This window comes from Apteryx rowi, unplaced genomic scaffold (genome assembly GCF_003343035.1).
Source record: "Apteryx rowi isolate R43461 unplaced genomic scaffold, aptRow1 scaffold_191, whole genome shotgun sequence".
NCBI lineage: Eukaryota > Metazoa > Chordata > Aves > Apterygiformes > Apterygidae > Apteryx > Apteryx rowi.
Window position 1 is genome coordinate 986,848 of NW_020448208.1, and position 19,988 is coordinate 1,006,835.

Sequence of the window (19,988 nt, forward strand, 5' to 3'; positions counted from 1 at the left end):
TTTTAAGTGAGGGCCCAAGTAGGAGGAGATATTAACAATTTGGGGGAGTGATTAGGAATACAACCTACAGAATTAGAAGTCTGTAAGCAATTGTGTGCAATGTAATTGCTTTTGTTTGTCAGCATCAGTTTCCATTCGCTGGGTTATGTTTCCAATTTTGCAGTTAACAATACTGAAGAAGGTGCCTTAGATGCTTTAGAATCAATTCTTTTTCTAAAATAAAATCTGAAATGTGACAACTTAAATCCCATAAGCTATATGATGTATCAGTTTGTCTGGAGTTCAGTAGCTCCTGTGAACTAAAGACAAACCATGTGTATAGTGATTGTATTTATGCTAGTACATTTGAACACTCCTATCGGAATTACTGAGTTGATGGCTGGCATATTGATTCTATGACTCAAGTTATGCAGAATGTCAAATAGATGACCATTCTTAAAATCCATTATTTTTTTTTAAGAGACCTTTACATTCTGAGTTTATAGTAGTGGTTTTTTACTATATCTGATACAGAGATTTTTACTGTATAAAATAAGTTGACAGCCTTTTCTTTGTATTGGCCAAATGAACTAGACTCCCACATGATTTTTGAACACAGATTATAGAAAAAGTTTGCTACCAGCTTAGCACTACAGTTAGCTTTAAGAATTTAAAACATTTTCTTTAAACTGGTAGCTGCTTGTGCTGAATGTTAGTGAATGCTTTAAAGTTTTAATGACTGAGGTTTTTAGTTCAAAGGTGATTATGCCAATCAAATGTGCAGGCACTGGTGATTTTAGTAACTCTTGGATATTAAATTTCGTTTTCTAAGATTTTAGGTAAGAAACTTTTATTTGTACCATTTTTTTTTGATTAATCTATAGTGATGGTTGTAGGTTATTCAGCTTTGCTTGGGATAGGTCTTTCAAGTTTGGGATTTTTTTTATGTTATTTTCCCCTGGGTTCTAAGGCAGTTTATATGCCTGTTGTTGCAGAAGTAGCCTGAGTTTGGATGACTTTCGGTAAGTCAATCTAACACTCAATAAATGTTGTCTGTTAGCTAGACTGCATCTATCATGCCTACATCACACAGCCTTTATAACAGCAGTTAACTGGCTATTTTATTTTTAAGAACATGTAAATGTCTTCTCTGGACTAAATTGCATTTCTTCCCAAAATAAGCTTACTCCTCATGTTTTCTTCACAAGTGTTTAGAAATTGCTTAATTACTAATTTTCACAAGTTTGCAATATATTATTCTTTGCTGTTAACTATTTGTCCGTTATTAGTTTTGAAATACATCTGCATAACTTTAAGCATTTTTTGCCTGTGTGTGCTAGCTACTCTGTATCAGTTTTCCAAAATTTTATCTACTCCTTATCACATTTCCAGATTTGAGGTTTCATCCACTTTAGCTGCTTGTTCTGTCTTGCMTAGATGTGTCCGATATGACCATTGCTTTTCATCGCATGCAAATATAACTGTTTTTATGAATGCTGTAAGGTTTAAAGTCAAACACTCAAAAATAGGAATCGCCCAAATTAGTTCTCTCTGCAGCCTTGTGACTGTTGTAGTTTTGATTACAACACATGCTTAAAATGCATACTTTTTTTTGATAATTATCTTCTTCATTCATGCTCTGGGTAGTCTGTGATCGCTTAATTGCTTATTAATACCTTAGTAGTTGTTCAATGGTTTGTTTTCTCATTATCTGTGCCATATTAAATACACAATATCCAAACTCAGAAAACAATTTTTTCATCATGGGCTGTTCCTTAGAATTTGTCAGTAGAGCATCAGTGTCTCAAACATGTCTCGTATCATTCTTGACTTTTGAGAGAACATTATCATCTCCATGTTACAGATTGGGGATCAAGGTACAAAGAAACTTTTTGTTTTATGTTTGTTTAGCGTACTGAGTTATAGCTTGCTAGAGTGCTAAGCAATAAATAACATTTGAAGTATAAGTGCAGTTTATTGATTTTTAGGTGCAGCCATATGTGCTCACCGTTTCTCCTCATTGTGTGTAAGGGTTCCAAGTTAGCCTAAAAAAAATAATGCTCTGATTTCACGTGCTTGTAAAAATCTAGCTTGTCTGATGATATATACAACTTGTGAACAGCTGCGGGGGGAGAAGAGAGGAGAAGTACCAGACAACAGCTTCTTCAGCTGCATAACCCTGACTGATCACTTCAGAAGGTCTGTTCTGTGCACTAAGCAAGGCATGGATCCTGTGGGAAAATTACTTTGCAACCATCCACAATTGAAACAATACCATAGTGCGCAGTGGCACTAATGCAGTTTTTGTTCAGCAATTCCTAGTTCTTGAGTGATTGACAATTGTAATTTTTAACATTATGCATGCGTGACTTCTGAAGCTTAAAAAAAGAAGGAAAGAAAACTGAAAAAATATATTCCAACCCGTTGTCATCACATCATTCATCAGGAATGTTGGAACCTGTAGATTCTCCACACAGAGCTCTGCCAGGAAAGCAACTATAGAATGACGATCTACTAATGCTGTTATGTGGATCAGTACTAGAGGGAGTGGGAAACTTTTGCCAATGAGTTTCATATATATTTGCTGACAGTAGCAGAGTGGTGAGACTTGGAAGATTTGATTTCTGTTCCAAACTGGCCACCACCTCTCCTCTAACTTAACCCTTTCTTTCCCTGTGCCTTGAACCTGACCATATCCTCGTCTTGTCTCTTCCCTCTGCCTTTCATCCTGATTCCTGATCATTTTTTGTTTTGTTCCGCTTCTTCAGCTTTGATCATTCTGTTGTATATCTGTTTCTACCAACTTCCCCAGGCTTTTTCCATGCTCATTTAAGCTAGCTTGTGCTGTATGTGCTTGTTCAAGGATTTCTGCCAGACCAGTCCCATATTCCCTCCATACTTTGTCCTATATGTGTTTGTGTCCCCTCTTATTCACCTATATCCTTGTTCTTAATTTTTCTTTCTCTCCTTGTGAAGAGTATCCCATCCTATGTTTGTCACTTTATTCCTGTTCCAGTTTAGGGGTTGCTCTGAATCCTTTAGGTGCATTCTTTGGGCCCAAAATTTGGGCAGTAGGGCAGGAGATGGTGGTTCCTAGCTATTAGTTTAGATTCTGGCCCTATACAACTCAGTACTGCAGTTATTGGTGAAGTAGTATTCTGCCTCCAGCTAGAGCATGATCAGTGCAAAAAGAATTTTCAGAAATTTAAGACTGCGATGCTCTATCAAATCTCTACGCTTGTACTTTTTTTTTTTTTTTTTTTAAATCTTGAGAATTGTGCGAGTTCCCACAGGAATGGTGAAAACTTCTGGAGAAGTCAAGCCAGTGGTCTCACTTATTAGTCTTCTAGAAAGCTGTCTAGTTTTGTCTGAGCACTCTTCATATTTTGCTAGTCCTATGTTTAAGCTCTTGAACAAGATTCAGATAGGTACTCAACACGGAAGAAAGTTCAGTTGATGAAAATGTAGGAAAAGCTGTTTTAAAAAAAACAGGTAAAATTGTTCAAACAAGACTTTATACTAGGTCAGGCAACCTTATCTTTTGTTAGCAGAGATAGCAAAGATAGCAAAGATAGATGGTGCCTGTCTCTGCTTTGGAGTTGATAATGAATAAGGGATAGAAAAGGCAAAAGATTTGGAAGAACAGTGGATAATTTATGCAATTTTAGTTATGTGTACACAGAATGGATATTATTATAAACAGGAAGATTATTTCCTTTAATAAACCCCTCCTACCCTCAATTTTGAGTCAGCAGCTGGCGATGTCAGTGTAGTTTTATGGGGAATGAAGATGCTTTACCTGCTGGTCCCTGCTCTTCTGTCTTCCTGAGCAGCTAAATGTAGTAGTTACTATTTTTTTCAGTTAAAGGAAAAACAGTGTTCAATTATGGTTTTTGTTTTTGTCCTCTAAAATACTAATTATCCTTTGGATCATAGTAATCTGTTAAGTTCTTTTGCGTCTTTGGTTCTGCAATTCACTTTATTGATTTTTAACTTCCATATCAACTGTATGTATTGTATGGATGTAAGTAGTATCAGGTTAATTCTGTGTTCAATAGAAGCATTTTTCTTTCTGGAATTTGTTCCAACTTGCATTTCTATGCACGATATAGTCTTCCCTGTCAGGTTTTGTATAAGGGCATAGGAATGCTAAAATTTGTTTTCTCACTAATGAGCGCACTTCCTGCCCAAATTTTCTTTCTTTTTCTTTAACTTGTTGCTTTTTGGATGCTTTATCATAAGTTGCTTTATTTCTGAACAATACTTTAAAACACTTTCATCTTTCAGGCAGATTGACTCTTCAAGCCAAGATTCTTCAGTCGCCATCTGTTTTCTCTCATGTTCAGTGCTGCTCCTTGCACATTCCTTTTGTCTGTCTTTAATGCTTGTATGTATCTTGCATCATACATGCTTGTAAAATTCTGGGATGTTATGCAAAAAATACATTTTAAATACGCCATTTATGGTACTTGGCAACAGTGGATAAATGTTTAAATACAAGAATACATGGAAAGGGACAGAGTTAGTGCTCTTCTAGGTATGCGTGCCTGTAACAGTTTCTGATGTCAAAACAAAATTGTTTTGCATAGTTAATTGTTTATTCCTTGTCCTGCATTACTGTAATAATACGAGTGTAAGTGTTAAGTCATGATTAAGCTTATGGTAATGCCATATCTCTTCTAAGAGTACTCAAGATATTGCTGATCAGTTAAAGGACAAACAAATTTGCCATAAACTATTTTAACTTAAGTGGAATTGTAAATATGTCAGCTACTTGTTTATGCAGCTGTTTCTCTTATCTCCAAATGATGTACAATGACTTACTGAACTGCTACATAATATGCCTTGTACTGTAAACTTCGGCTTCTGTAATCTTAGGACCACACAGAAAAGAGGAGAATCATTTGGAATCAGCAGAATAGGCAACAAAATAAAAGGTGTATTCAAGAGTTCTGCAATGGAAGGAGCTATGCTGCCTAACTACAACTTAAATGAAGGTGAAGATGATTTTGTGAGTAAAAATTTTACATATGTCTTTAAATCTTGATTTTTTGTTATTTCATTCCTTATTAAGTTTCTGTGTGTTCTGTTGTCTTACTTCACTGCAGGGATTGTGTGCCAGCTTCCAATTAAATTGCCTCATTTTCCCTGCATTCATTCATTCATAAGTCAAGGCCACATCCTCCTAGGTAGTGTACCTCTGCACTTATTGCTCGAGTAGAGAGAAATTTTAAAAGTAATGTCTTCCTTAGAAAAGTAATTCTGTCAGATGTTTTGTAAGCAATGAATTACCTCTGTAAGCAATTAATTCATTAATTTTACTCTGTAAAAATTTATTCTGTCTCTTTATAATTCTAGATGATAAAGTGGTATACATGGGACATGCCCATTCATCTCAAATTTGCCACAATTCCTTAAAAACATAGATGCAGTATGGGAGAAATTGCTATGACGTTGGCCTGCGATGTAGTGTTTTCTCTCAAGGTCATGAGCCAGTAGTCCTTTTTCATTTGTTTTGGGTGTCTCCTGCAGCTGAAGCTTTTCTTTCATGCTAAACAACAGTGAATACAGCCAATGGTTGAATTATTGTTTGGGACATTGGTATTTGAGGCACAGTTGTGGGACATATGGAAAATGAGGGGAAAAAAAGGGGGAGGGTCAGAATTTTTTTTGATAATCATGGATTTCAGTGTTTCTGCCCATTCAAAAGATTTTTTAAGTGACTGACAAACTGTTGTACCTATTTCTCACCAAGCACAACTTCTAAGTATCTATTACCTTGATAAACTGCTTGCTCATTTTGCACAGCTTAAAGATGAAAGTATAAAATGAATTTATATTATTCATTGTGTTCAGAATTGCATTTCAGAAGATGGTTGGAAAGATTCCATAACTTACAACTCTAGGTTACCATTTTTCTCCTCTTAGCCTGTAAACAAAATATCTTTTTCTTTAAATTTTCATACAAGTCACGTCTTTAAGTGAGTAGAACTCTTGCAGTTATTTTCTTGGAAAGTTAAGTTCCTCCTCTCTCTTAGGAGGCCAGATAAGGAAAATAGGTTATCTTCCTGACATTGCTTTCAGATTCTGCTAGCCAAGGGGAGTGGAAATATAATTCCCAATTTAAGCAGAGGATATAATACAAAATTTTGTTACCTCTTTTCTCTGGAAATAAGGCTTAGGCAATCTCTGTCATTTTCTTTCCTCCAGCCAATGCTCCACCTCTAAACTTTTGAATGTATTTGTTTAATTTTGTTAACATCAGCCAAATAATAGAGGCCTCAGAGTTTTTGAAAGTTTCTTATACTGCTGTTGGTGCTAAGGAGAGAGACCCTTTGAAATAGCCCAGCTGAGAAACAAAGCTGAAGTTTGAGCTTGCACTTTCCTAAAGAATCCACACGAGAGAGAGATTGCATGTTTTCCTGGGGAGAGAAAAACTTCAATCTTAATTTATATCTTATTTCAGCAGAAACAATATAGCTGCTTGTTTCCCTTTTAATTTTTGAAAGTTTGAGCTATCCAAGCAAAGCAGAATTATTTAAAAATGTTTCTTAGTATGTCTAGTTTTTGAAGAATACATTTTCAAAATTATGCATCTTACCTTGACATTCTGAATACTAACATAGCGGAGGTGTAGGTTAAAGTATTTTACAAGTTTCCATTTCCAGTGTTGGTGGCAGCTTTGCGTACAGCACTGAGGTAGCAGTCTATTCTCTTAGAAGTAGTATCCTCTTAAAAATTCTCTTCCAAAACTAGATTATTTATCCATCTTTATTTTTTCCAGAGCATCCCTTGTAAGTGTTGAAAGTAAGTGGAATAAGGTGCCAGTTCCAGTGTTGATTTAGTTGTAGAAAATTTGATCTGACGTTAATCTGAGTGGAAACTGAAATGGCTTTTTGCAAAATATTTGAGTTGATGAGAATACTGACTTTTTTCCTCCCTAAAACAAAATTATTTTGATGCTGAACACAAAATGCAGAATTCATTTATCTGTTTTCACTAACATGTTGCCTTTTTTTATAACCAGAATTGTTTTTGATCGTAGGATAAGAATAAGGAGCACCATAAAAAGTGCTTAGAAGCACAGGAGAAAGAAATTAGTCATTATGGATTAATTAGGTGAAATCTTTGGAGAAAAGAAGTCGAAGTCTAATTTTTCATGCAGGGAAACTAATGTGTCATCCCTGCTATTCAGTTGTAGGTTCAGTGGAATCAAGCTGAAAACTTAGGTCAAATACAGAAGTCTGCCCTAACTTGTTCTGAAACTAGCCATTCTTGTGCTTTACAGGGAGCTTCTTTATTAAACACTTACTTCTGAGTAAGTCTTGCAAAATGGACTACTTAAATATTCACAAGTTTTTGATTGTTTGACCTCACGTAAAAAAAGTATTTAAGAAAATTTCTCAAACCTGTTTAAAGATCTACTGATAGCCTGAACATATTTCTGTTGCCGGTAGACCTCACCACCAAGTGCTAAGGTAGTAGAGATTTCTTGATATATACTTTTTGATGTGCTTATTGAAGCAGTTGTGCTAGAGCTCTTAGAAGGAACATGTTTTTGTGCTAGAGCTCCTGTGAGAAGTTACCAACTTCAGTGAGAGAGATGGACAATGAATGGGCTAGAGTCTAATCCTTACTGAGAAAAGATTTCAGATTCACAGAATGGTCTTAGCTCAGGCAGGAATGAAAAGTTTTAATTTCAGCATCGTCTCACATTCCTTTGTTAAATGAATTCTGGAGGAAGGAGGATGATGCATTTTTACTCAAGGCATTTTAGACAAAGATTGGGAAATACCAAAGTCCTTTCAATTGGTAGCCGTGGATGGAAAGAAGAAAAGTCAAAAGAAAACACTAAATTGCTGCAAGTTTACTATTCCTAAACTGTCCATATGCAGGAAAGTTGCACATTTTCTATTAACATTTGTATATCGGAAGAAAAAAAAAAGAATTATAAGAATAGATAAATGCCTTTAAAGTGAATGTAATGGCAGAAAACCCAATATTTCTGGTTTAAAATGGTAGTTGTAATATTAGGTAAGAATGAGGTAGTTTGCTAGTGGTAATTAATTTGCATGATCACTTGACTCAGCACTGTGAATGAAATCAGCATCAGTATGGATAGCAACCTTCTGACAACCTTCCTTATATTAGGGGAACATTGAAAGAATTTCCCTCTACTGACTGTCAAGCAATTGCCAGACAAATGCCAAATTTAAAAGCCTCAATAATGACTTAAGGCAGGATTCCAGTAACCATAAAAGTGAGCTGCTGAAGAGAGAAGGATTCAGATTTTAGAACATGTGGCAGGATTGCCTATTGTGGTAGATTTTGAAGAGGTGCCCAGAGTGCAGGTAAGAGGAACTGACTGAGTGCTATGCCTTTTTTTCCTTTTTCCCTTCCCCCCTTTCCCTTCCCCCCTTTCCCTTCCCCCCTTTCCCTTCCCCCCTTTCCCTTCCCCCCTTTCCCTTCCCCCCTTTCCCTTCCCCCCTTTCCCTTCCCCCCTTTCCCTTCCCCCCCTTCCCTTCCCCCCCTTCCCCCCTTTTTCGACAGTCATGTTGGTTACAGGTAGATCCTGTAGAAAAAAGATCCATTTAGTCTGAGAAAACCACATAGGGGTAAAAAACTGTTAGCAGGTTTCTGTGGCTCTGGGAAACAACTTTGTAAGCTGCTGACATGATAGTAATAATTCCATAAAACCAGACTCAATCTTTGTCAGCTAAATTTAAATATAGCTAAAGATATTCTCCATATTAAAAACAAGGATTGATCCCAGGGCAGCAAGAAGACCTGTAGACCTGGATTTGTGGCTTTACAGTTAGATGGGTAAAACAAGTGGAAGGAGACTAAGGCAACCCATAACTGTTATGGGTTAGTTTAGAAAGAGGATTAAAACCCCCCAGAAATTCATGCTTTCTGGCCTACAGTTAACGTAAACGTTCTGATAGGCACCGTGGAAATGCCTGGCAATTTGCATGGGATTGTTACCAAAAACAGCTAGGCTAGAAGCCAGGTGAGGAATCTGCTAAAAAGAGGTTTGAGTGTGTGAAAACTTGCTGCTGATTTAATACAGCCCTCAAAAGGGCCAAGCGAACAAGATGGACAGGGAGGTTATGGCCCCTTTGTGAGCAGTTCAGAACAACGCTGACCTGTACCTGCTCTACCTGTATGCTAACTCTTTGCAGTACTGCTGGTGTAATCACTGTGTCAACCAATAGGATAGTCCAGGGTCTGAAACTAAGTAAATACAAGGAGATGAGAGCTGCAAGCAATGGTAAAATGAACAAAGAAAGGAATTAGCAAATGCAGGCAAGAGTTGAGTTTTGATGAAGTCAGGCCTAAGCATTTAGTTTTGTCAAAAACTATAGAATCAGGTAAGTCTGACTGCTTGTAGAATGATCCTGCATTCTTGCAAGGAGGTTCTAGTGGAGATTGTATATTTAGTGTTAATGCCAATATACAGATATGGTCAGGATGGATTATAAAGTGTTGGTAGCTCTGTTCTCAAAGGCTAGGGGACTGAGTGTAAATCATACCCAGTTCATACTGCCCCATCCTGCAGAAACTAAACTGTTGTTTACTTGAATTTGCTATTCTGAAACATTGTTCTGCTCTTTTTATCCAGCCGTGACAACCACTTAAAGCGTGGGGGAGGGGGAAATGAGCGTAAGACTTCATACAGAAGACCTGGTATATGTAAAGCTCCCTCACACCCCTGTTGTTGCTCTTCAGAAAGCGTATGTCCCATTTATTCTGTTCTGCGGTATAAGCTAGTCCTGCAGTTTGTAAACCTTCATTGTTAATTTCAGGCTCAGTTTATTTTTGGTTGCTTTGTGAAAGCAGCACAGTGTGTGATTTAGCTCTCAAACTGTGAACCTTCTTAGTTGAGTGTGACCTCTGTGGATTGGCCATTGAGATTGCTCTTTGCCTGTCACAGCTTCTCTTTTCATTGAGTAAATTGGGTAGTTGGAAGCATAAAAGTGTTTTGAAAAGAAGGGATTCAGTTAGTGGATCTACAGAAATCTATTTTGAGAGACAATGGTCCACGTTGTAATCAGTTTGAGGGTCATTTCAGTATTATGTGAAGGCAAAGCTTAAAACTGAACAAAGATTACTCGTGTGTGTTGAACAATTCATGCTTCAGCTGCAGTTGAGTCATGACCATGTGAATGTTGTAGTGCAGACAAATCCAAAATACGTTTGTTGGTACATGAGGAGCCAGATGTGCAACTTCTGAAGTTATTTCAGAGATGCTGTATTGCCTTAATGTATTAGTAGGATTATCCCCATACATGGAAAACTTATTAAGTCATTTAGGCTTGGCATTTGAGGGGAATTTGACTTTAAATTACGAAGCTAAGGGGAAATGACTTGAAAGTTAGATTCATGCTTTTCAATTTTCTTTAGTTTGGGAGGTACTCAAGTGTTGTAAATTCATGCACTAAAATCTCCTATTTTAATTTGAACCAATGACAACACTCTCAAACGTGTGGATGTGTATGAGGCTTACTAAAATAATTTACTTTTCAATTGTCGCATGCACTTTACAGTAACTATTATCTGAATATAAATCTCAGCTCTGTAAATTACAGTGAGAAGAGCTAAGTGCTGATTTCAGCTGCAGTCTGTGCGGGCTGGTGGCAGCAGTGGTAGCAGAATGATGGACTTCCATGGAGCTCCGGGTCGAGCTCYGCAGTTTGTCCCTTGTCTGGCAGGTGAAATGGCAGGACCTGCCATTAGAAGCTTTTGCTGCCAGGCAGCAGACTAGATTAGATTCAAACGATCTGAGTTTTATAAAGAAATATGACTGCCTTTTTTTTTCTTAACCTACTTCCTACACTTGTGAAGACACGATAGCTTTTTTTCCCCCATGTAGTTTTAGCTAGAGCTAATCTCTCAAACTCTTTCTGCTTTACTTTTGTCTCTTACTCAAGTCTAAGACCAGCCCCACCTTTCCTTTTCACAGTCCCTCTCTCCTCATTTGTAAAAATCGTATTCATGCTTCAGGTTACTTTTTTGTTCTTATTTGTTCTACGTGGTGAAGATGAGATTCAGGTTAATTATTGTTTGGAGAAATAAATAGCTTTTCAAGATTATCTGTTTAAGTGTGGATTTTTCAGTTCAGGTATATGAGATAATTTTTATGTTTATGGTCCTAAAAGATTTGTAGAACTTTCCTTGTCATTCTCTAGGACCTGAGAATTCAGTATGCTGTGTGGTAGTTTCATGATGCATTATCTGTGGGCAGTTTACCCCATTTGTAATAGCAGTATCATGGACATAAAGCGTATGTCAGTGTGGCACTGGGAATCCTGTTCGAGTTTTAAAGAATTTCTTCAGTGCTCATATGGCACTGGTTCTAAGGTCAGCCTGGGTATGGAAAAAATATTATTACATTTTATGGCATGGAATATGAGCTCAATGCATTAGAGCTGCCCTGCACACAGCCAGCAAGGATTAAATCTACATTGTTCTGTGGTGCATCTGTTTCTGGGAGTGTGATGCTGCAGCTGGAACTGATGCTTATGATGGCTTTGCTTAAAACTAGCTCTCAGCTGAAGGAATAGTTCAGTCACAATCCTGGCTGTGTTGCATCTTGCAGAGCAAGTCAGTTATATGCCTCTACAGTGCCCTGCATTGCACTCTGCTCCAGGGATGGGAGATCTGTTAGTTTGGTACACCGTTGGCTTCTGTCTCAATGTGCTCAGAGAGCTGTTGTGCCTTGTCTGGTAAGCTCACATCTTCAGTCTTGTCCAAGTAGGCTGGAAAATGCAGTATAGCTAGATCTATGCTGGACTCAAGCTGGCTACCTACAGGAGCCACTTAGGTAGTCTGTCTGGAACGCAGTCTCCCATGTGCATCTTGCAATACCTTTATCTTTTTTTTTTTTATTGTGAAGTATCAGATATGGAAGTTGATTATGCTATATATTTTTTCACATTTCATTAAAAGTTGCTCATTTCAAATTAATCTACAATAGACCTAAACCAGTAATTTTTCCACCTCATTTCTCCATTAAGAAAAAGTTTTCTTTTTCTTTTAGTACTCAGTCAGTAAGCTTGAGCGCATACTTCATTTACAAAGACTCGTTTATGTTTCATTATCATAGGTATGATTTGCAAAGGTACACTAAACCAATTGAAAATAGAACTGTAGATTTGATGTTTAAATCTTTACAGATTGAGGAAGGTGTTATGGTAATGGAAGATGATTCTCCTGAGGAGGCTGTTAGTACTCCAAATACACCCCGCAACCTTGCTGCGTGGAAAATCAGCATCCCATATGTAGATTTCTTTGAAGATCCTTCCTTGGAAAAAAAAGACAGAAAGGAGAGAATTCCTGTCTTCTGTATTGATGTAGAGAGAAATGACAGAAGGGCAGGTATGCAACATTGTGGATAAATAAAATGTGTGTTGTACACGCATGCTTTTCTGATTTTGAAATAATGAGTTAAAAATTCTGGGGAAATGTGTTTGAAATGTATTATTTGCAACTTGGGAATGACTCCTCAAAATGAATCAGTTTCATTTAGGCTTCACACCAAAGCTTGGGAATTACCCTCTTTCCAGGAAAAAAAGATCCTGTGACTCATATTAATGAACATCTGGCCTATTTTTTTTTATTCACCTACTTTGAACATCATTTTAGTTTCAAAAATGTAGTCATATTAATAATGCTGTTAGTAGTGAATACATTTTAGGTATGTGGTTTGACATGCAAAAATTTCCTGGCTTGGAATACCGTCAAATAAATAGCTTTTTCTGTAACCTTTAAATGTACTACTTATACAAATTAAAATGTTTTCGTACTCAAGAAACATTCTGGCTTACCGGTAGTTTATCAGTGTCTAGATAGCATTACATCCCTGTTGAGTGGAAAGAATAACATCATCCTAGGTCTGCGTGGAATTACATTAGTGAAACTAACACTTCCACAACAAGCAGAAAGTCTTTAAGAGTTATTTAGTGATATGTTTCAGGAAGAAGAATGATCAGGGTTCAAGCTGATGGTGCAAGGAACTGTATTCAACAAGTAATATTTCTGTAACTTATCGGTTAAATGTTCAAAAAGAGATGTAGCATAGTCATCCCTAATGAATTCTAAAGTTATAAAGTGGTCCATTGCTTAGAATTTAGGGATCCACTAAAGGAGATGATAACTTCCTTGCTGATGCCAGTTTTTTTTTTTTTTAACACATTAACATGTTTTTGCTGTTTTATTTTTTTTTCCCCTCAGTTGGGCATGAACCTGAACACTGGTCTGTCTACAGGAGATACCTTGAATTTTATGTGCTTGAGTCAAAGCTAACAGAATTTCATGGTATGTTCCCCATCTTCTGGAAAGCCACTTTCCCACTGCTTAGACTACCTCTCAGTACTGAGCTGAAATTTAAAATAACGAAAACAGTGTCTGTTTTGCTTCAAGAATAATTAAATCTCTTGATACCTTTATTAGGTACGTTTCCAGATGCTCAGCTTCCTTCAAAGAGAATCATTGGCCCCAAGAACTATGAGTTCTTAAAATCCAAGAGGGAGGAGTTTCAGGAATATCTGCAGGTATGAAACAAACTTCTGGAGGAGAGCATATTAATAAAACTAATGATACAAAACTAATAAATGAATGTTTCTAAGTGGTTTTTTTTCCCCCCAAGTAACTTGAAGGGTTATAAAAATGGTTCATGTGAACAAATGAAACTTATGGTTGAAGTTTCATGTGACTGAAAACTGGTAAATATTTTGCAAAAGACACTTAATATCTATAGTAACATAATGCTTTGTAAATGTCTCTTGTTGCTGTAGCGAAACTGATTTTAAAGATTGTTTTTAAAGTACTTAAACTTCTCTTTCTTTTCTTGTACCTCAAAGAAACTTCTGCAACATCCAGAACTAAGTAACAGCCAGCTTTTAGCTGACTTCCTGTCTCCTAATGGAGGAGAGACCCAGTTTCTTGATAAAATGTTGCCTGATGTCAATCTTGGTATGTAATATGCTGGTTTGTGCGACAAATGGTATTGCTATAGATACTGTGATTGAATGAAAGTAGTAATGTATAGATGGACTCTTGTGTAAGGATCTGGATTTGGAAATAACAACTCTGCTCCTTCCAGCTGTTAAAATCATAGCTCAGGGAGCAAGATATGCTGGTATTTTTTCCTCGAAGGAAAAGGACATTTTGATATGACGGGGGGCGGGGGGGGAATTAAGTGGTTGCTTTTGAACCTTTGTGTCAGCAAACAAGGTGATAAGATTTCTCTACCAAATTTTGTAGTTCAAGAAGATTTATAGCATTGGTACAACTCCAGTCTGGATGAGCCAGTCATTTTTTACAGCTGTCTGTTTTTTTAATGATGATTTAAACAGTGTCTTAGTTTAATCTACCTTTGGATCTTAGTTGATTAAAATCTGTTTAACTTAATCTGAAAATTGCAATATTTAATATTTTTAGTTTTAACTAGTGTTAGGACCTCTTTTAACATGAGCTACTTTACAGAATTTGAGACAGGTCCAAATGGACCTGTTGAAAAAACAATTGAGAAGTTCTTGAGGCCTAATGCCATTCTTGGGGGTGAATCTAAAAAGTGGACTGCAATGTGAATTTAGAGTTTGGCTGTGAATGTAGCTTTCACATGACAGTGTGCCTGAGCTGACAGTGTTTACCTTGTGGCAGTTCTGTCATGATGTAGTTACAGCACTTTGCTTCTGGCACTAGAGTGGTCCAGGAAAGCTGTTAATGAACTGGGCTATTGCATTTGTGGTTCTCCTGGTCGTTGGGTGAGCTTGCTGGGGCCGTCATGCTGTTAGTACGCTAGCAAATTGTTGAACGAGATTTCCGTGGTCATCCTCCAGTTAAAGGGTTTGGTTTTGTTTCAAACAAAAACCTCCCCTGTTGGTGCAACTGCACATTGTTCAAGACAGCTTATATAACTAGAGCATTTAAGGGAAGGCATCTCATATCTGACACTATGCTAGAGAGCCAGTGCTTCCCTCTCCTCCTATAATGTCATTTTAATAAGTTTCAACATTTCAGAAGGACTTTTTGTGAGAATGAATAATTTTATTATTATAATTTGATCATTCCTATGTACATACTTACATATGAAAGTTCCAAATCTAGTGTTTACATGTAGGTAAGAAAAACATTATTGTAACTGTAGCGGTTAAAATGAAACTAAACCTGGACACTCTCACTCTTCAGCATTCAAAGTTACTATGTCATATTTTGATAGCCTGATCAATACAGAAGAGCTGCTTTTTAGGACCACAGCTGTAGCCTGTCCAATTTGTAAATCTTTGCTTACGAGTATTTTCAAGACTGCATGATTCCTGAGTCTCTCCAGACTAGCTGATCTTTTCAGGCAAGAGGAGAATCTGAATTTTTGTGGCAGCTTCTGTGATAAATGTTTATGAAGGATGAGGAAATTAGACACTGAGTAAACTGTGCCTATGCTGGTGCCTATAATTGAAAATAATCCTTATCTTGGGTGAAGATACATTTAAGCCTGAGCGTGTTGCTCTGCTTACATCTCCTTTGGTAACTTGTCTCCCTCTCCCTAAGACGCCTCTCAGAATTTCTTATCTAACCACCAGTGCCATCCAGTTGTACAAATGGAGATATAGCTATTATTTTTAAGCCTGTAGAAAAATAACAAAGGCAGACCTAGGGTACTTTGTTTTTTAAATAATCGGATAATCATCTGTATAATTTTCATATTTTAAGCATCTTTTGTTGCAAAGTACTAAGCACTCAGTTACTTAAAAGCTGGATATGTAGAAAACTTTATTTTCATAACTTTATATGCCAACTTAAAAGCTACATTTTTTTAAACTATTGCATTATTTTCAATGAAGTACTAGACAGTAAGCACGCAAAATGTGGTAGAGCAGGAAGTCTTTTGCTTATTGTAGCTTAGTAATTTGTCATGATATGTTGCTGTTATATTAAGAAGTCTCAACAAATATTTATAAAGTTTTATACAGAGAGGTGGTCCTTGCCCTAAAGAGCTTAAAGTCTGAATGGCCAACATAAAAGATGTAAAAATGGAAGAAAGATGGAAAGAGTTATTAGCTGTGCTATCTTAAATATCAGGCAGTGATAACAGAAGGGCTTTTTTTGTTCTTAATTATAGGTAAAATTATAAAATCTGTTCCAGGAAAGCTGATTAAAGAGGTGAGTAGGTCTTTCAGGTTGCCAACTTTTTAACTTCAATGACTACTTTTACCAGCTTACTAACTTACAGGCTAATCAAAAATTTGTTTGGAAACTCAGTTGTGTGGGGAGATTTCCACCCCCCCCCCCAAGCCCCATAGTTATATAACTGACAGGTCACTCACTGTATATCTTATTTCAGAAAGGTCAGCATTTGGAGCCATTCATCATGAACTTTATCAACTCCTGTGAATCTCCCAAGCCTAAACCAAGTAGGCCAGAACTTACCATTCTCAGTCCAACTTCTGAAAACAACAAGAAGGTACAGTAAATCTTCTTCCTTCTCCACTTTACAGAAGTGGAGAAAATTGACCTTAATCTGAAGATGCAAGGAATAAACTGAAAAAGCCATAAATAGAACAGCTTAACTATTTTTGTCTTATATTTTCATACAAGAGAAGGAATGGACATGCAGAGAACTTTCCCTTTTTCTTGTATACATCTTAGAGTGAATGAGTTTTTTGACTTGTTTTTTTTTAATTCTGATTGGATTTGGAGGTGAGGAAATGGAATAGAGAGCCTGGGAAATACTGAGAAAAGAAGAGGGAAAGCAAAGATGTAAAATGGGGAATGTTTTAATACCATAAGGCAACTTCCTTTTTGAAGAACTTCAGTGTTTAAAAGGGTTGTCAAAGGGCTATAAGCCAAAATTGTCAAAATGGTGGTACCTGTTTATCTGCCTTTAATGAAATGTTTGTGTACAGTTCATTGATGCCCGTTTTGTGTAATAAGTCTTAACTACAGTTGTGCTCTCTGACATTTTTACTGGCAAAGCCCAGTGCTTCCATTCTGACTTTTTAGCTCCTTTTAGTAAAAGGTAGTTCCCTTCTTAATCCACCTGCATTTGTGGCTAGAGCTTGGTAAACTTATTGGAAAAGCTTCCATTAGCTTCAAGGGCTTTAACGAGAGATTGGTCTTTAAATTTCTGTGTTACTGTTTTAGATCATTAATGTCTTTGTGGAATTCACAGAGGAGCATTAATGTTCCTGGACTAGGATTTTGGAAATCCAAGGTCCTTTTATTTCCCTGTTACAGAGTTGGAATGATTTTGGACCGGTCATTTAAGCTGTGTACGCTTGAGGTATAATATATTGCAAAAGAACACTCAGTACGATACACTTTTCCACTATGTCATTTGCTTTGAGAAGAGGAGTTGAAAGTGGACTAAGTCAGCTAGGACGCTTCAGTCTGAAAAAGTGATAAATCAGGGATATGTATGATCACAGTCTAAAGAATAATGCATAGCATGAGGACAAGGAGATAAAGATTATTTCCTGTCTCTTCCGGTGCAAGAATAGAGGGGCACTAAATGAAGCTGGTAGGAGCCAGGTTCAAAACAGAAGATGAGTGTTTTTGCAGTTGGTTAGTAGATCTGTGGAACTCCTTGCCAAAAGGTGACGTGAATACTAGAAGCTTAAACAGCTGTGAGGTGAGACTGGACAAATTCACAAAAAGGAAATATATTCAGAGTGAATACCTACAGAGAAACTGCATGCAGCTCTTGAATTCTCTTGAGTTGAAAATAGTTGGAGGCTGGGCAAGTATTACTGGAAAGTACCTCATGTGCTTGCTCTCTTCTTGCTGTTACCCCAGCAGCCATTTATAGTTCTTGTTGATGATGGGCCATTGAAAAAATGGACCTTTTTATCTCCACCAGTACGGCTCTTTTTACAGTATTAAGACATTTACAAAATTTGCAACTGCAAGACTTTTATGCTGATTAAATACAATAGCAGTTAGATATATTAATTAGATTAGATTTCATGTTCTAAACCTGAAGTGTAAATTACTACAGCCAATATTGTAGTGTTAGTTTACCTGCGTGTGTGCGTGCGCACGCTTGCACATGCGTGTGCACACACACAAAATTAGTAGACTGTATTTCAAGTCCTTTCTTACCTTGAACAGTTTTTTCAAGGTTGAGATACTCTGCTGTAGCTGTCTATTCAATGGAGTATAAGTGTATCAGTAGTTTTAAAAATCAGGTGTAGAGTTTTTGACTTGAGCTAGAAACAGTGCATGCATAATTCTTCAGATGTTTTTTATAAAACAGCGGACAGCTACAGCATAGTATGAACAATCAGTTAATTTTCTACTATACTGATAATCTGCTAAGAAGTACTAACATTAGTATTTTAATGCATTTACCATACTTAAAGAAAATGAGCAGCAAGCTTTGCACTTTGACAAGTTCCTATGAAAACAGAGTTCTTTGCTTGAAAGAATTCTTTAAAAGATCAAAAATAATTGTTTAAAGTGGTGTTCAAAACCATTTTGGATTTGTAAAAGATTTAAAAAAAAACTATATGGCATTGCTCAATTAAAATATAAACTCGTTCTCTGAAGCATCAGTATGTTATTCTCATAAAAGAACACGAGCAGAAATTCCGGCTCTGAAATGAGGTCTTGCCAATTTTTTTCAGCCTTGGTGATCCCAGGAAAGAAAACAACTGTCCACGCTGCAGTTTTCACTTTGGAATTCTGAGGTTTTTTAGACTAAGTTTAGATCTTTACTGGCTTGGCTTATGTTTTCCATACCTCATTTTCAGAAATAGTGTTGTGGGGGAAACTCCTAATCACCACTGACTGACTCACTGTGCATGTATGCACTCCACTGGAGACATGGTTTGCACAGTCTGAGTCAAGACGTATTCCCAGCAATGTTGGCAAACCTGTAGTATGTGCTTATGTCATGTAACATATGTTTTTGTGCAGAGGACATAAAAAGATGAGGCTAACTCTAGCTCATCTATTCCTTCTGACCGTCTATTGCAAGAGTTGAAGTTCACTGTTTTTTTAAACAACTTTATCCTAGTTTCATAGTTTATGAATAACTAATTGGTTCTATGTGTATCTTAGAATTTCTTAAGAAATCTTTGTTTGTTATGGGACTTATTTGCTTTAAATACAAGGAAAGCTTCAACCTTTAGTATATCCTACAGAGATATGTTTATTATTTAATGATGGGCACTCAAGACACTTTGCTTTGATGCTGGAAGACAGTGCTATGATCCAGATACTCAGTATTCTTAGATCTGTTTATGCTCAAATTACACTACAAATTTTGACCAGCAGAGGTGTGTATGTACAAGGCATTGATGGGCTGACTGCTGTCTCATGAAGTTGCCATCTCTCAGTTCAGGCAGCACACACACAGTCACAACCACAGTAATTATCAGAAGCCTGATAACCCAAGTTATGCTGTGTTCTGCCCTCTACTGAGTGTTCCCATGCACGCTGTGAAATTCAGCCTTCTTGCCGATCCATTGGGGTGTTTGTGCCTCCTTTGGAAGCCAATTTTCTCTTTCCCAAGTCATGCTATGCTTGGGAAAAACTTTGTGCCATGCACCAGCGCACCATCCCATTTACACTTTGTCACTTCTTGGATTTGATTTGTAAGCCACGCTGGTTTCATCTGCCTTACCATTTCAGTTCGGATAGGGGTGCATTTTGGAAGCAAATCTCCTGAGCATCTCCACTTACCTCTTGATTCATATCAGAGAGCTGTTTTGGAGCTTATGAACTGAGTTTCCTTCAGATGGAACTAAAATAGAAAATGCTCTCTAGGGATGCAGGCACTAAGGGATGTTCAGTCCAAAGGACCAGACCAAAGCTAAACTGAGGTAACCCCCTACCCCCCAAAAAGGAAAAAAAAAAATTCATGTAGCATAGACTTCAGGTCCTCAGTCTGCAGTTTCACTCCTATTGTACCATGTTACTTATTAGTGATTATATAAGCACTGTGCAGTAGCCCTAAATGGATCCTTCAGGGTCATCTGCCTAGTCATCCATTCCCAATAGTCAGT

The 19,988-nt window shown here is 37.1% G+C and overlaps 1 protein-coding gene across 7 annotated transcripts in view; it reads left to right on the forward strand.

Annotated features, from left to right (window-relative positions):
• Positions 1–19,988, forward strand: part of SNX14 (sorting nexin 14) — a 59,697-nt gene that overhangs the window by 29,389 nt on the left and 10,320 nt on the right. For 5 of the 7 annotated variants that reach the window (XM_026062683.1, XM_026062681.1, XM_026062684.1 and 2 more), the window contains 8 exons: positions 975–1,001; positions 4,858–4,990; positions 12,156–12,357; positions 13,213–13,296; positions 13,432–13,532; positions 13,842–13,953; positions 16,103–16,143; positions 16,325–16,444. In XM_026062683.1, coding sequence (XP_025918468.1) covers positions 975–1,001; positions 4,858–4,990; positions 12,156–12,357; positions 13,213–13,296; positions 13,432–13,532; positions 13,842–13,953; positions 16,103–16,143; positions 16,325–16,444 — 820 coding nt within the window. The remainder of the gene's footprint in view (positions 1–974; positions 1,002–4,857; positions 4,991–12,155; positions 12,358–13,212; positions 13,297–13,431; positions 13,533–13,841; positions 13,954–16,102; positions 16,144–16,324; positions 16,445–19,988) is intronic. The other 2 variants (XM_026062685.1, XM_026062682.1) reach the window with 1 other exon arrangement.